This window comes from Melanerpes formicivorus, unplaced genomic scaffold (genome assembly GCF_026170545.1).
Source record: "Melanerpes formicivorus ecotype bairdi unplaced genomic scaffold, bMelFor1.0.p_v2 SCAF_72, whole genome shotgun sequence".
Lineage (NCBI taxonomy): Eukaryota > Metazoa > Chordata > Aves > Piciformes > Picidae > Melanerpes > Melanerpes formicivorus.
This window is the reverse complement of record NW_027142424.1, coordinates 1,719,873-1,733,418: the sequence shown is the minus strand read 5'-3', so window position 1 is coordinate 1,733,418 and position 13,546 is coordinate 1,719,873. Positions and strand designations below refer to the sequence as shown.

The 13,546-nt window shown below is 44.0% G+C and overlaps 1 protein-coding gene across 4 annotated transcripts in view; it reads right to left on the bottom strand.

The window, feature by feature from the left end:
- Window positions 1–13,546, bottom strand: part of HECTD4 (HECT domain E3 ubiquitin protein ligase 4) — a 95,316-nt gene that overhangs the window by 26,046 nt on the left and 55,724 nt on the right. For all 4 annotated transcript variants that reach the window (XM_068163366.1, XM_068163368.1, XM_068163367.1 and 1 more), the window contains exons 38-56: window positions 12,967–13,048; window positions 12,121–12,323; window positions 11,804–11,939; window positions 10,947–11,129; window positions 10,377–10,547; window positions 9,778–9,947; window positions 9,288–9,403; window positions 8,092–8,195; window positions 7,643–7,804; window positions 7,095–7,243; window positions 6,798–6,877; window positions 6,519–6,682; window positions 5,794–6,031; window positions 4,665–4,801; window positions 4,304–4,430; window positions 3,007–3,144; window positions 2,737–2,873; window positions 2,403–2,563; window positions 1,065–1,246 (exon numbers count right to left, since the gene is read on the bottom strand). In XM_068163366.1, the coding sequence (XP_068019467.1) occupies window positions 1,065–1,246; window positions 2,403–2,563; window positions 2,737–2,873; window positions 3,007–3,144; window positions 4,304–4,430; window positions 4,665–4,801; window positions 5,794–6,031; window positions 6,519–6,682; window positions 6,798–6,877; window positions 7,095–7,243; window positions 7,643–7,804; window positions 8,092–8,195; window positions 9,288–9,403; window positions 9,778–9,947; window positions 10,377–10,547; window positions 10,947–11,129; window positions 11,804–11,939; window positions 12,121–12,323; window positions 12,967–13,048 (2,840 nt within the window). The remainder of the gene's footprint in view (window positions 1–1,064; window positions 1,247–2,402; window positions 2,564–2,736; window positions 2,874–3,006; window positions 3,145–4,303; window positions 4,431–4,664; window positions 4,802–5,793; window positions 6,032–6,518; window positions 6,683–6,797; window positions 6,878–7,094; window positions 7,244–7,642; window positions 7,805–8,091; window positions 8,196–9,287; window positions 9,404–9,777; window positions 9,948–10,376; window positions 10,548–10,946; window positions 11,130–11,803; window positions 11,940–12,120; window positions 12,324–12,966; window positions 13,049–13,546) is intronic.

Sequence of the window (13,546 nt, the reverse complement as noted above, 5' to 3'; positions counted from 1 at the left end):
GAGCGGGCAGTTGACCAAAATGCCAGTTTGGGAACTGTTTGTATTAGCAGGACTTGGATTAAACGTGTTTTAAAGAGGAGAAACTAAAGAAAAGCTTGTAAAACTCTTCTCAAAGCCATGCAAAGTAATGCTGTGCTCTGCCAGAGGATCTTGTACAACACAGCATCTGTTAGAGGTAGCCAAGTTTCAAGGTAACTGGAAGAGGGACCAGGTCTCTTTCCAAGGGTGAATAATGACTTTGAGTTATTAATGGCTGGTAGGTAGCACTTCCTCTACCCTTCATATGCTCCAGCTAGGTTACACACATTTCTCTGCATGCAGAACAGCTTTGTCAGGATAATTGTCTTTGTTAACACTCACTTGAATTAGCCAAAGATTCTTTTCCATGATTCAGCACATACATTCTCTAACCAGAGCTGTGAGTCCAGTAGGAAAAGGACAAACCACTTTGTGAAATGAAGAAGAGTTGAATTTTGAAAACTGAGACTCAACTGGCATTTAGTTTTACTACCCTGGATTTGAACTAGAAAATGTTCTCAGTTCCTTACAAGCATCCCACATGGATATTCCCCCCCACCCCCAGTAACAGAAGACCACCAATGTCTAAGGGACAGAGGCACTGAATAGAATCTTAAGAGGCAATCTGAACCCTCCTGAACAGGTTGCCTGTCAGGTGTGATGCCACAATTGTCCAGAGAGGTAGCTGACACCCCATCACAGGAGACATTCAAGGTGAGGCTTGAGAGGGCTCTGGGCAACCTGATCTAGTTGAGGATGGTCCCTGCTTACTGCAGAGTGGGTTGGACTAGATGACCTTTAGAGGTCCCTTCCAACCCAGACCATTCCATGATTCCTCAAACTTTTAATTAGACCATTAGCATGAATTTCTATTTAGTTTCACTCAGGTCAGGAGCCCATCAAGACATTTCTTCAAATCCCATCATTATTGACTAATTAATCAGTAAATGCCAACTTAATTTGAGGTTGGTTTGGGTGTTGGTTTTTTTTTCCCCCTCCAGAAAACAATTAACCAAAATAGAGCTGTGACTAAAACCAGTGTTTACCAGGGAGAGGTGGTGCAAGAAGTTGGTTGGAGAGCAACTGGAGGTGCTCCAGGGTGATATCACGGATAGCAGGAATGTGGAAGAGCCGAGTGAACATGTGTGGAGATTTGGGAGCAAAGATGTTGAGGAGAGCCATGCGGCAGTAGAGCTTGGCCAGAGAAGCTTCGCTTCGCAAAAGCTCTCTAGAAAACACAAACATCAAAACAGAGAGTTGCTTCACTGAGGCTGAACACGAGCCACAGCCAACCACCTGTGCCTATGAACCTTTTAAATCATTAGGTATTAAGTATCACGGTATCACCAAGGTTGGAAGAGACCTCAAAGATCATCAAGTCCAACCTGGCACCACAGACCTCATGACTAAACCACGGCACCAAGTGTCACGTCCAGCCCCTTCTTGAACACCTCCAGGGACGGGGACTCCACCACCTCTGGGCAGCACATTCCAATGGCTAACAACTCTCTCTGGGAAGAACTTTCTCCTCACCTTGAGCCTAAACTTCCCCTGGTGCAGCTTGAGACTGTGTCCTCTAGTAGACCCAAATCTTGTTCACTTTCAGATAGTACTCAACCCATCTAATTCTGGGACCAAATTAAGACACCTGAATTAGAAGTCAGTTCTTCTCAAGAGTTTCTTGAGCTTTTAGGTATCAACTGACTGATGGCTGAGAGACTTGGGGCTGTTTAATCTGGAGAAGCCTGAGAGGGGATCTTATTAATGCTTATAAATAGCTGAAGGGTACATCAGGAAGGTGCCAGCCTCTTTTCAAGTGGTGTCCTGTGTGATAGGACAAAGGGCAATGGATATAAACTGGAACCTGAGAAATTCCACCTCAACATGAAGAAAAACTTCTTTACTGTGAGGAGGCTGGAACAGGCTGCCCAGAGAGGTTGTGGAGCCTCCTTCTCTGGAGACCTTCAAGACCCATTTGGATGTGTTTCTGTGTGACCTGCTCTGGGTGATCCTGCTTTGGCTGAGGGGTTGGACTGGCTGATCTTCAGAGGTCCCTTCCAACCCCTACCATTCTATGATGGTACAAGAAGCTTAAGCTGTTAGACCAGTATGCAGGTAAATGACTAGCTACATGACTAGGTAAAATCCTTCAAACCAAGATTGTTATAACAAATTTCTTTTATATATATATAAAAAATAATAATCAAACCCCACCACCCATTAAAACACAGAGCTCTAATAAGCCTTTGTCAGTTTTAATCCAATTGCAGTGAGATTCAGCAGTTCATTACTGCTCAAAACAAGGCTACAATAAGTCACTGCACTACAGGAAATGCTACAGATCAAGACAGATGGCACAAATGCCTTCTAACTCCATTTCTTACCTGTGAATTTGAATGTTGGTGTTATCCAGGGTAACCAATCCGTTGGTTGCAGTTCTCCTGTAGCCTGCAGGTGGCCTTTCTAACATGTCAATAGGATACCAGTATCTCACCAGAACTCCTTCACTTCTGAGGTAGGTCTCTACTTGCACCAATTCGTTTACCTGGAACGCCCAAACCAATGCAATCAATACATACAGCAATGATAATACTTTCTTCCCCTTCAAAATGAGCATCAAATCAGCATTCTGGGCAGTTCCATACACTTAATCATATGTGCTCTCAGAGGTGTGATGGTGACACATCAAAAGCTCTCCCCATGCCTATGTTTACTCACCGAATCAACATCCAGCACAACACCATGAAGACCAAATGTCTTCAGCATCCCACGAATAGCAAACTTGGGCAAGGCTGTTCCCACAGCACTACTGGTAACGTTGTTACTGTCAGGAGAACGTGTCACCACGGTGAGACCTGCTCAGAAAGGGACAGCACAATGTTTAAGGTACAGCACCTCCCTCAGACTGACCATTTAAGCAGCAGATCCCAAGCACCAGAGCCCCTTAGCTTTTATTTGCCCCCTCAAGATACTTGTTGCTGACCTTACCTTTTCGTACTTTATCAATTGTAAATTTGTTTGCTTCATCCTTGATGTCCTCAATAGTTGGGAGGTAGAGGTCTCTTGGGATGCCACCATTTTCCTCATAGAGGAATTCTACAGTTTGCCTTGCTATGTCAACCATTCCTGCCAGACAGAAGGGACTCAGTTTATTAGACAGAAGGTGGTTATTTTCCCCAGCCACTAGAAGTAAGTTCTTATTAACATCATAGGCAATCAAACTACAGCTCGGGAATGGAGCTTTCCCAAGACACAACTGTATGCTTCTCATTAGGGCTCTGAATTACAGTGTCACAGAATGGTAGGGGTTGGAAGGGACCTCTGGAGATCAACCAGTCCAACCCTGCTGCCAACACAAGGTCACCTAGAAAAGGTTACACAGGATTGTGTCCAGATGGGTTTGGAATGTCTCCAGAGATGGAGACTCCACCACTTCTCTGGGCAGCTTGCTCCAGTGTTCCCTCAGCCTTAAAGAAGTTCCTCCTCATCTTAAATGGACCTTTTTATGTTGAAGTTTGTGCCCATTACCCCTTGGTCTTATCCTGAAAAAAACCTGGTCCTATCCTTCTGACAGCCACCCTTGAGGTATTTGATCATCACTGATGAGATCTCCCCTCAGTCTGCTCTTTTCCAGACTAAACAGTCCTAATTCTCTCAGTCTTTCCTTATCACAGACATGTTTCAGTCTCCTCAGCATCTTTGTAGCCCTTTACTGTATCTTCTCTAGCAAGTCCCTGTCCTTCTTGAACTGGGGAGCCCAGAACTGGACCCAGTAATCCAAATGTGACCTCACCAGAGCAGAATATAGGGGGAGAAGAACCTCCTTCAACCTGCTGGCCACGCTTCTTTTTATGCATCCCAGAATGCTTTGCTCTTACTGTGACACTCCCACAAAGAGGTAGCCTTGCCAGAACTGTACTGGTTTACAAACCCCTCCCATATTAAAGAGTTCCTCAGAAGTTCTGCCTTGAGAGAGTCATAGACACAAAATGCATCTAGATAATTTCTTCCCAAACTATTATTCCAAAGCATTTCTGTATCCACATCACAACAAATTCTGCCACTGTTTTTGAAGCCATGGTCCCTGTGGAAGAAAAATCATGACCTCAAACTACTTCTAGCACTCAAACTAATGCTAGCACTTGGCAAAACCAGCAAGTGATTTTGTTTCCCCCCTTTAAATTTTTCCAGCCCCAAAGTAAAATAGGAAAGACAGAGAGGTGTTATCTTCACACTTATGGCACATCATATTAACCAAAATATATGGAAAGAAACAGAGCCATACCTAACTGTAAAGCTCCTTTAATCTGGTCCAGCCCAGACTTCCTCTCAGCCTCATTACGGAATCTTCTTCTAATTGTAGGGAAAACTTTGGTTTCCCAGGCTTTAACCAACAGGGCATAGTGATCCTCCTACAAAGACAACAGCTTTTTAGAACACCAAGAAGAAAGAAAAGTTAACAGCTGTCATTTCCTTAAGGAAGCAGAGAAAACCCTTGTGTGGATTACAAGATCTGCATTTAGACCCTCAGTTATGGCAGGCAGAGGTTGTAATTTGCTCTTTAGACCCTCAGTTATGGCAGGTAGAGCTTGTAATTTGCTCTTTAGACCCTCAGTTATAGCAGGTAGAGCTTGTAATTTGCTCACCCTGGGAATATCATCATCATCGTCATCGTCGCTCTCATCATCTGCAATAGGAGGGGGATGAGGATCAGGGCCTGATGTGATGAAGTTCTCATAGCTTAGTTCCATTTTATAGTGGCAAGATGTGTCACTGTCATACTCTGCAAAACACCAGTAAGAAATAATGAGATCATGGTGCTCTAGAAGGCACAAAAATATCCCAGGAGGTTTTGGAGCTCCATTATACTCCATGGTCTTGAGCCAGGCCGTGGAAGTGTAACCCATTTTGACAGAGTGTAACTTAATTGGCTGATCCCATCCACTAAAACATCTCCTTGTGTTCAAAGCCCTGGTAATTTCTCATTGCTGCATCCATTCAGAGTAATTTGTGCAATCATATAAAGGAAGACTAAAACAAGGCTTTTTATAATTGCCTTGCCTAAAATTAAATCAGCACTTATTTGCCAACACTGAGAACCACAGAGGCTAAATGCTATTAAGTAGACTCCCATAAAGCAAAACTAAGATTGTGACAAGGAAGACAAATAAAATAGAAGATGCTGTATTGAACCACATAAAATCATTTTGGTTTGCAAAGCCCTTTAAGATCATCCAGTCCAACCATTCTGTAAATCTGCCAAGTCTGGTGCTAAACTATGCCCCTCCTCAGCACCAGAAGGCTGTGTCTTTTAAACACCTCCAGGGATGGGGGTTCAACCACCTCTGTGGAGAGCCTGTTTCAGTGTTTGAGAACCCTTTCAGTGAAGAAGTTTCTTTTAGTATGCCTCAAAGAGTGGTCAAGCATTGGAACAGGCTGCCCAGGGAGGTGGTGGAGTCCCCATCCCTGGAGGTGTTCAAGAAATGTGTGGACATGGCACTTGGGGATGTACTTTAATGGCCGTGGTGGTGTTGGCCTGATGCTTGGACTTGATCTTAGAAGGCTTTTCAAACCAGAGCAACTCTGTGGTTCTATGAATATCCAACCTAAACATTCCCTGGTGCAACCTGAAGCCACTTCCTCTTTCCAGAGCCCTGCACTGCATAATTAACCAGGCAATATCCAAGGACTGAGGCTTTAAGTGCATCCTGGCTATTTAATCAATTGCAATTTCTCCTGAAAGAGCTTTAAAACAAATGTTCATCATCACATTACGTTGTTGAGCCGTAGCAACAGCAGCAATCCTACAAGGAGGGCCATGGGTGCCAGGATCAGAAGCTATGCTGGTGCCAGCGTCGTTATCACTGTCAGAGGCCATGGCAAAAGGCAAGGCTTCGAAGTTGGCGCTGATTTCCTCCGCCAGGTCAATGCAGAGATCGGCAGCGTTCCTGTGAGCCTGTCCCTCAGCATAGGCAAACTGGCGAGATCCAAAGTTAGCCCTGACTTTGGTGTTCTGGAAGAGATGCAGATAAAAGCCCTGAGATGAGCTGAGCATTGGTTTGATCTTTGACAGGCTGATGACATCTGCAGCCCATATGGGTTTACCCAGCACCACCTGCCATAAACCTGGATGCAGCAGGGGAAGTATTGAGCTTTGAACTTGCCTTTTATTCTACCTTCAAGCTACAGCACACTTAGCTGGTATGCTTTGATGTAAGGTCACTACTGGGAAGGAATTCTAATAGAATAGCACAGAATAATGGCATCTTATCAAGCCAGCAGCATGTTAGTGTCCAGGAAAAGCTCAAAATAATGATTAAATATTCATGTGTCAGGGAAGGGAAATGGAATACCTCAAATTAACTTAATAAAGGTCAAAGCTGTCACTCTGCTTTTTATTGCTAACTAATACATACTTAGGCTCAATACTTTCTATAGAATGTTTTTAGTACTTCTGAAAGAATGTCTGTCTGGCAATGTAGTTCTGTTTCAAAACTTGCCTTTTTCTGAATGTGGACAACTGGCCACATCCCACCAGAGACATCTTCTAGATAAGGCCCAAGTCGCTGCCCACAGTAGGTAAAATAAACTCTGCCCTTAGCTGGTTGCCCTGGGGGAGGTGGAGTTCCTTCTGTCCTCTCCCATCCAATTCCTGCTACATCTCCTGTACAAAGATAGAAGCATCAAAAGAAAAGCATGGATTGAATCTGTTTTCTCATCTGTTTCCCCTTCATTTATCTGATTGACGAGATCAGCTAGCTAGCTGGGCTCTTACATACCAGGAGAAAGGGTCACATCCAGTCTCACGCTCTTCCACTGCAGCAAGCTGGAGCCATTGTAATGCACTGCTCGCCCGTTGCTGAGAAGTAAGACAAGAAGATGATTAAGAGCCCTGAAAGAAATGAGGGTTCCAAGCAGCTGAAGCCTTGGTAGCTGTGACACTGACAAAAGGCCACTCAGCTCTCCTTATTTTGATAGATATTCTAGCTCAACCCTTTAACAATTCAATTAAAACATGGTGCTCACAACACTCCTCCCCAAGATGCTTACAAGTGTACTGAGCAAGGCCAACATACTTGTGGAAGAGGCAGGTGCCCACTGGGTTTGTCCAAGCACCATCCCTTTTTTCAGCTTCTGTAGCAAATCCAAATGAAACTATGGGTCCAGTGTCATCATCTGTATCTCCATAAGAAACTATTTCAATTTCCCAGTAGAATGATGGTGCCTAGAAAGAAAAGAACAATACTGATTTTTATAAGTATAAAACAAACCAAAAAACTAAGTTTTTCTTTTCCTGCACCACTGAATACTCAGTGATAGAATGAGAGGGAATGGATCTAAGCTGGAAGAATGGAGATTTAGACTGGATATTAGGAAGAAATTCTTTATAGTGAAGGTGGTGAGACACTGGAAGAGGTTGCCCAGGAAGGTTGTGGATGCCCTTCCCCTGGAGGTGTTCAAGGCCAGGTTGGATGGGGCCTTGAGCAAGCTGGTCCAGTGGAAGGTCTCTCTGCCCATGGCAGGGGGTTGGAACTAGATGATCTTGAAGGTCCCCTCCAACCCAAAGCATTCTGTGAATCTATGACTAAATGACACAAGCTGTTGCATGGTTGTGAGTTCTTACCTGTACAGGAACTGGTGATGTAGCATAGATAAAAGTGCCCCGAGGAAGTCCCCCACCAGCGCTAGGATCAGCCAGAAAAGTCACAGCAGTGAGATGCGATGAGAACATGCAGGCTCGCACGGGGGGAAACACTCTGGATGGGCTCCAAGTGATTTCTTTGGGCTACAAATAGGAACAGAGCATGTTATTCTACCAGTTACAATTGACATCATGTCCTGAAATCTAATGACACACTCTTAATGGAGTGCACATTTAAAGACAAGACATGCAACTGGAACAACTGCAATCACAACAGATCTCATCCCATTATGCAAGTTCACACTAAATTACAACAATTAAATAAGAATCCAACCACTTTGGCTCCAACACCACATGCAGAAGACCCTCTGCAGTCAGTGGCTGGATTTGTTTGCAAGGGACAGAAGACTCAGCCCTGTTTCTGTGCTCACCTGTCTCCTGTCTGCTTGGAGAGGAGGAGGGGGAGGTCGAGCACAGTCACGATACAACATTCGTAACCTCTCGCACTGCATTTCTACCACAAGGAGCCTCTCCCCTGGAACAACAAACCAAAGCATGTCATGAGGAGTCAGGCAAAGCTACTCGAGTCCAACAATGCAATCTTTGTACCACTAAATAAAACTGCAAATGTCATAGAATCAATAAAGTTGGAAAAGACCTCAGAGATCATCAAGACCAACCTGTCACCCAACACCTCATGACTACTAAACCATGGCACCAAGTGCCACATCCAATCCCCCCATGAACACCTCCAGGGACAGCGACTCCATCACCTCCCTGGGCAGCACATTCCAATGGCTAACAACTCTCTCTGGGAAGAACTTTCTCCTCACCTCGAGTCTAAACTTCCCCTGGCACAGCTTGAGACTGTGTCCTCTTGTTCTGGTGCTGGTTGCCTGGGAGAAGAGACCAACCCCCACCTCACTGCAACTTCCTTTCAGTGAACTGTAGAGACCCAGAAGGTCTCCTCTCAGCCTCCTTTTCTCCAGGCTGAACAACTTCAGGTCCCTCAGCTGCTCCTCACAAGACCTATTCTCCAGACCCCTCACCAGCTTTGCTGCCCTTCTCTGGACCTGCTCCAGCCCTACAGTGTCCTTCCTGGAGTAAGTGCCCCAAACCTGAACTCAGTATTTGAGGTGTGGCCTCACCAGTGCTGAGTACAGAGGGATGATCCCTGCCCTAGTCCTCTAGTCCTGTTGGCCACACTTCTGCTGACATAAGCCAGGACACTGCTGGCCTTCAGGGCCACCTGGGCACACACTAGGTCATGTTCAGCTATGGAAATGGTAACATGAAGGAATACAGAGCAGGCTACAGTAGAAGCAAGAAATGCAGAGAGGGTTCAGAAGCATGGTAGTAAACAACTAGTCCCAGGACATGCATCTTCTGTGATGCATAGGCTAATCCTGTTCTGATGTAAAGTTTATTTCTGATGTTTAAAAGGAGTTAGTCTAATCATTAGCTACTCTTCAGTTGAGAGCTCTGCAGCTATGACAAAACATGCTGTACTGTGCTAGCTATCAGCCTGCATGTAGCTGGAGGACAAAACACTGAAATGATTTTGAAAGCTCTTTTGTCTCTGAACTGAATACAACAATGGAGATGTAAGAACAATGTGAACACCTACCAGGGCTGCACTCCTGTGCTACCAAATTAAGAACTTCCACAGCGGCTGGACACTGTTGAATGAATTCTTCACAGAAAGAGCTGTCTTCTAACAGCTGAGCCATCACCAGGCATGCTCTTAATGGAAAAAGAACACATTGAAAGCATTACAAAAGCATGTGATGCATTCAAAAACTGCCTTTACATGTATTCAATTCAAGTCTATTTGAAAAGATGGATCTCTTTCTTTGTCTGGCTGCTTTAGCTGCCCATTAGAACTTCCACAAGGCCATCTTTCCCCTGCCTCAGAGCATCTACTCAAAGCACTGCCAGTGTTACAGGGGGCATTTTCAGTGCTCGTTCTAACAACATTCAGACACTCAATGTAATTAAGGAGGCAAACAAGAGATTCTGTGCTGTCCCCTGAAAACAGGAACCTAACACAACATCCTTCAACATTTGTCCATGCTATCAAAAGAGAGTGAGGTGCTGCAGAACAGCCAAAGACCCACCTGGTTCTTATTTCAGCAAGAAGCCGGACCACTGCCATTACTGGAGTTGAGCCATCTCCTGTTGCAGGAAGTGAGGTGTGAATAGATAGACTTCCCTCCTGAGGGAGCAACATGGACTGGACTGCCTGTACTACCTTCTCAGTAATGGACAGTTTATGAAGAGGCAATGCCTGATGGTTGGGGGGCACGGTAAAAAGTTAAATTCAAGTAGTTAGTTTCTAAGCAATGAGGGTGGTTTATTACCTGGAGTTAATTCTCATTTTGTGTTATCACAAACCCAGCACTAAGCACCAATCAAACCTCCCCCTCCCTGCAAAAACAAGCAACAACCCCCCCAAAACCCAACACAGTATGCAATGGAACATCTTTAACCACCAAAGAAAAATAAGAACCACCACATTAATGGAATGGTAACTTCAATACAGATATTGTTACAATAGGCTTAAAAGGAGGCAAACTTCACAGATAATCTTTAATCCAAGATGAAACAGACTTTTTACATGCTGTAGATTTAACTGCCAGTGTGCTGTGACTGGACATACAAAATATAATAAATTGGTATTATTTAATTAATATTAGATTCTTAAAAACTACCATACCTCAGATCTTGGAACACAGAGCCTAGATAATGGAATAGTTAATGTGTCTGATGCTTGTGAGGTCTTTCTACTGTCTATACTGGTGGGTGGAAATTTGACCGTTGCTATACCTTCTTGTTCATTAATAGATGCCACAACTCCAATGCTTCCTGCTATTCCTTTACCTAAAACCTACAACCAAAGAAGGGGAGCATAAGATTGAAGGCTTTACAAACAGGGAACACTGAGCACAGGCCAACTGGACACACAGAGCTGGGTATTTTGGGAACGAGGGATATCAATGACTGGAACAGGCTTGCCCAGGGTTGAATCATCATCCCTGGATGTACTTAAAAGCTGTCTAGATATGGTGCTCAAGGATATGGTGTAGTGGTGGCCCTGGCAGAGTTAGGTAATGGTTGGACTTCATCTTGAAGGTCTTTTCCAACCATCATGATTCTGTGATAGGAGTCCCCACAAGTGTTATGGCAACTACTGCACACTGCCTCACCTGTGTGCCAGTGGAGGCCAAACATCACCAAAAGCACCAATTCCCCTCCAAGACATAAAAAGTGAATGGTGCTGAATTACCTGAACTTCAGAACCTATTTTAATGGTCTCCTTAAAGCCACCCAGAGCACAGAGGGCAGCTACTGCCTGTCGAGCAATCCTCTGAAGCTTGGCCAGTTTCCTTCCACTGCTGCTCCCGTTCTCCAGAATGCTCTCTGCGTATTTCCCGAGCTGTGGGATGTACATCAGAGCCCGAGACAGAACCTGAAGACAGAAGGAAAAATACCAGAGGATGACTTCAAAGCACAATTCAAACAAAAAACCAACGCCCCAAGCCTCCAGCCCACACAGTCTCAGAAGAATTATTTTTGTTCTTGAAGAGAATTATATAACTCAGAATCTTCTGAGTCCTGTGAAGTGTGAACACCATCAAAGCTGGCTCCATTCCCTAATAACTTTTAGAATCCCAGAGTGACACAGAGCATCTTAGCCAAAGTTTTCATTCAAGGATTTAGCCAAAGCGAAAGATGAGAGATGCTGCATGATTCAGAGGAACGTAAAAGCTGTGTGCTGTAGCTTCCAGCCAATACTTCATACCCTCAGAGGTCATGGTGAAGAGAACTGAAGAGCAAAGATAGAATAAGAGCCCAGCAAAGGCAAGATAACTGCCTCAGCAAAGAGCATTATTAATTACTGAATAGATTAACAGGTCAATTACCAAATGGCAACATACTCTCTAGTGCTGGATTAGTTTTGATTCCACCCTAAGTCATCAGACATCTACTACAAAAGGGCTGCTTCTATGCAGTTACCCATCCTGGTTTGAAGTGGTAGAAGTGGTAAATCAGAAGGGAGTACCTTAAGAAACTGCTAATAATTAAGCTCTCTTAACTACTCCATATGTGCTTGGTGTAGAATTTAGTCTTCTGTTTCCTTACCTTTTCAGCAGTTGTTGTCCATATCTGAGCTGCATTTGATTCTGGTGCCATCAACAAGCTGTGTAGCAAAGCAATCACCTCTGCTGCCATGCTGTTTGCAACGTGACCACTAATGAATGGCCTCACAGGATCAGTCCTACAGGGGATAAGCAAGTAATTTTACCCATTAATTTCAAAACAAGAGAAGGAAAAGATGCTTCAACTGTCAATAACCACCTCCAGCTCATAAAAAGGGAAGTTTATGACTGAGATTTTCTAGAGTACTACTGGCATGCAGAAATGCAGAATCCAGACCAAGCACAGAGTCAGTGACCCACCTGGCAAGCTCAGAATTCCTCTCTCTGCAGATAGATGTTTGTGCAGTCTTCTTTTTGTCCCCAGTGGACAACCCACTGGTAGTCTCTGGATTTACAGTTTCTATGGGTGGCCCAACACTAACTATTAGACCAGACTGGGCCCACTTAGTTGCCTTTCGAAGAGCTGCAGCAGCTTCTTCTGTGATAACTTCACAGCAGCCACTCTGCAAAGAGAATTGCCATCAGACAAATACTAATGTGAGCTCTATTTGGCCACCCTATGTGAGGCATTCAACTCTCCTTCCTCTGCATATGTAAGAGCACTAAGAACACATCAAAACATCCTCCTGTGTGTATTAGTCAGAGTCACAAGACAAACTCTTTCTGTTGCTTTTTCTCATCTACACAGGGATCAGAGATCAATGTGGATTCATTGCCTTTAACATTCCATTCTTAATGGTAGAGTTTCAATTCTCTGATCAAAAAGCCACACATGAGCATTTCTGGTGCCAATACTCAAGAACATCTCTGAAAAGAGACATGAAAATTTAATTTCAGAATGTGGCTTAAAATTTGTACCATCACCATGCACTAAACACTTCAGGAAAGAGAGTATTAAAGGGGATTAAACACGATCTGTGATGCTTGGAGGAAGCACTAGGTGAAATTCTTTTCCCTGGCACTTGCACCCAGAACTATTTAATGCTGACATTGCACACCAAGTTATCTTGCTCAACAGTTCTGTACATTAAACAAGATATGGAGGGGAAAAAAAAGGGGATTTAACATCAGTAAAACCCAAGAATTCTGACTGATGATGGAACTGCCAGGAGGTTGGAGCAATTCCTTAGTCAGTCCTTTGCTTACTTTTGTCATGTCTCGATCCATTTTCACCACTTTCTCCATATTGGCTCCAGTTCCTAGTCGGAATGGACGACCTTCTGAGCTACTGCTCGAGTGAAAACAAAACACATTAGCTTGGTTTGCACTGGTGGAAAAAAAAAGCTGAACTATGCAGTCTGATTTATGTATTACATGTGGGTTTATGTTACTTGAAAGCAACCCTTGCAACTGAACTGCTCAACAGCAACAGAAGCTAACTGCACCCCTGACTGCACCCTTTACAAAAGGATTTTACTACTTCTGGATGGAGTTATTTGCATAGCAACTGAAATCTTTTTCCCCTCAAAAAGAAGCATCATGAACTTGATATTGCTGAACTAAATGGTTCCAAGTTATCCTTTCACCTAAGAACCCTCAGGAGCTGTACCTTTTAGTACCATTTTCTGGGCATGGATGCAAACCTGGAGTGGAGGAGGATGAAACAGTACAAAATGCTAGAGGTGATCATGTTGGCTGTTTGACATTCAGAGATGTCAAGATCCAGGTGGGTGCAAGGAATACTAAAGAAGCTGTAATAGCAAATTATTGTCCAGCATATGCATTA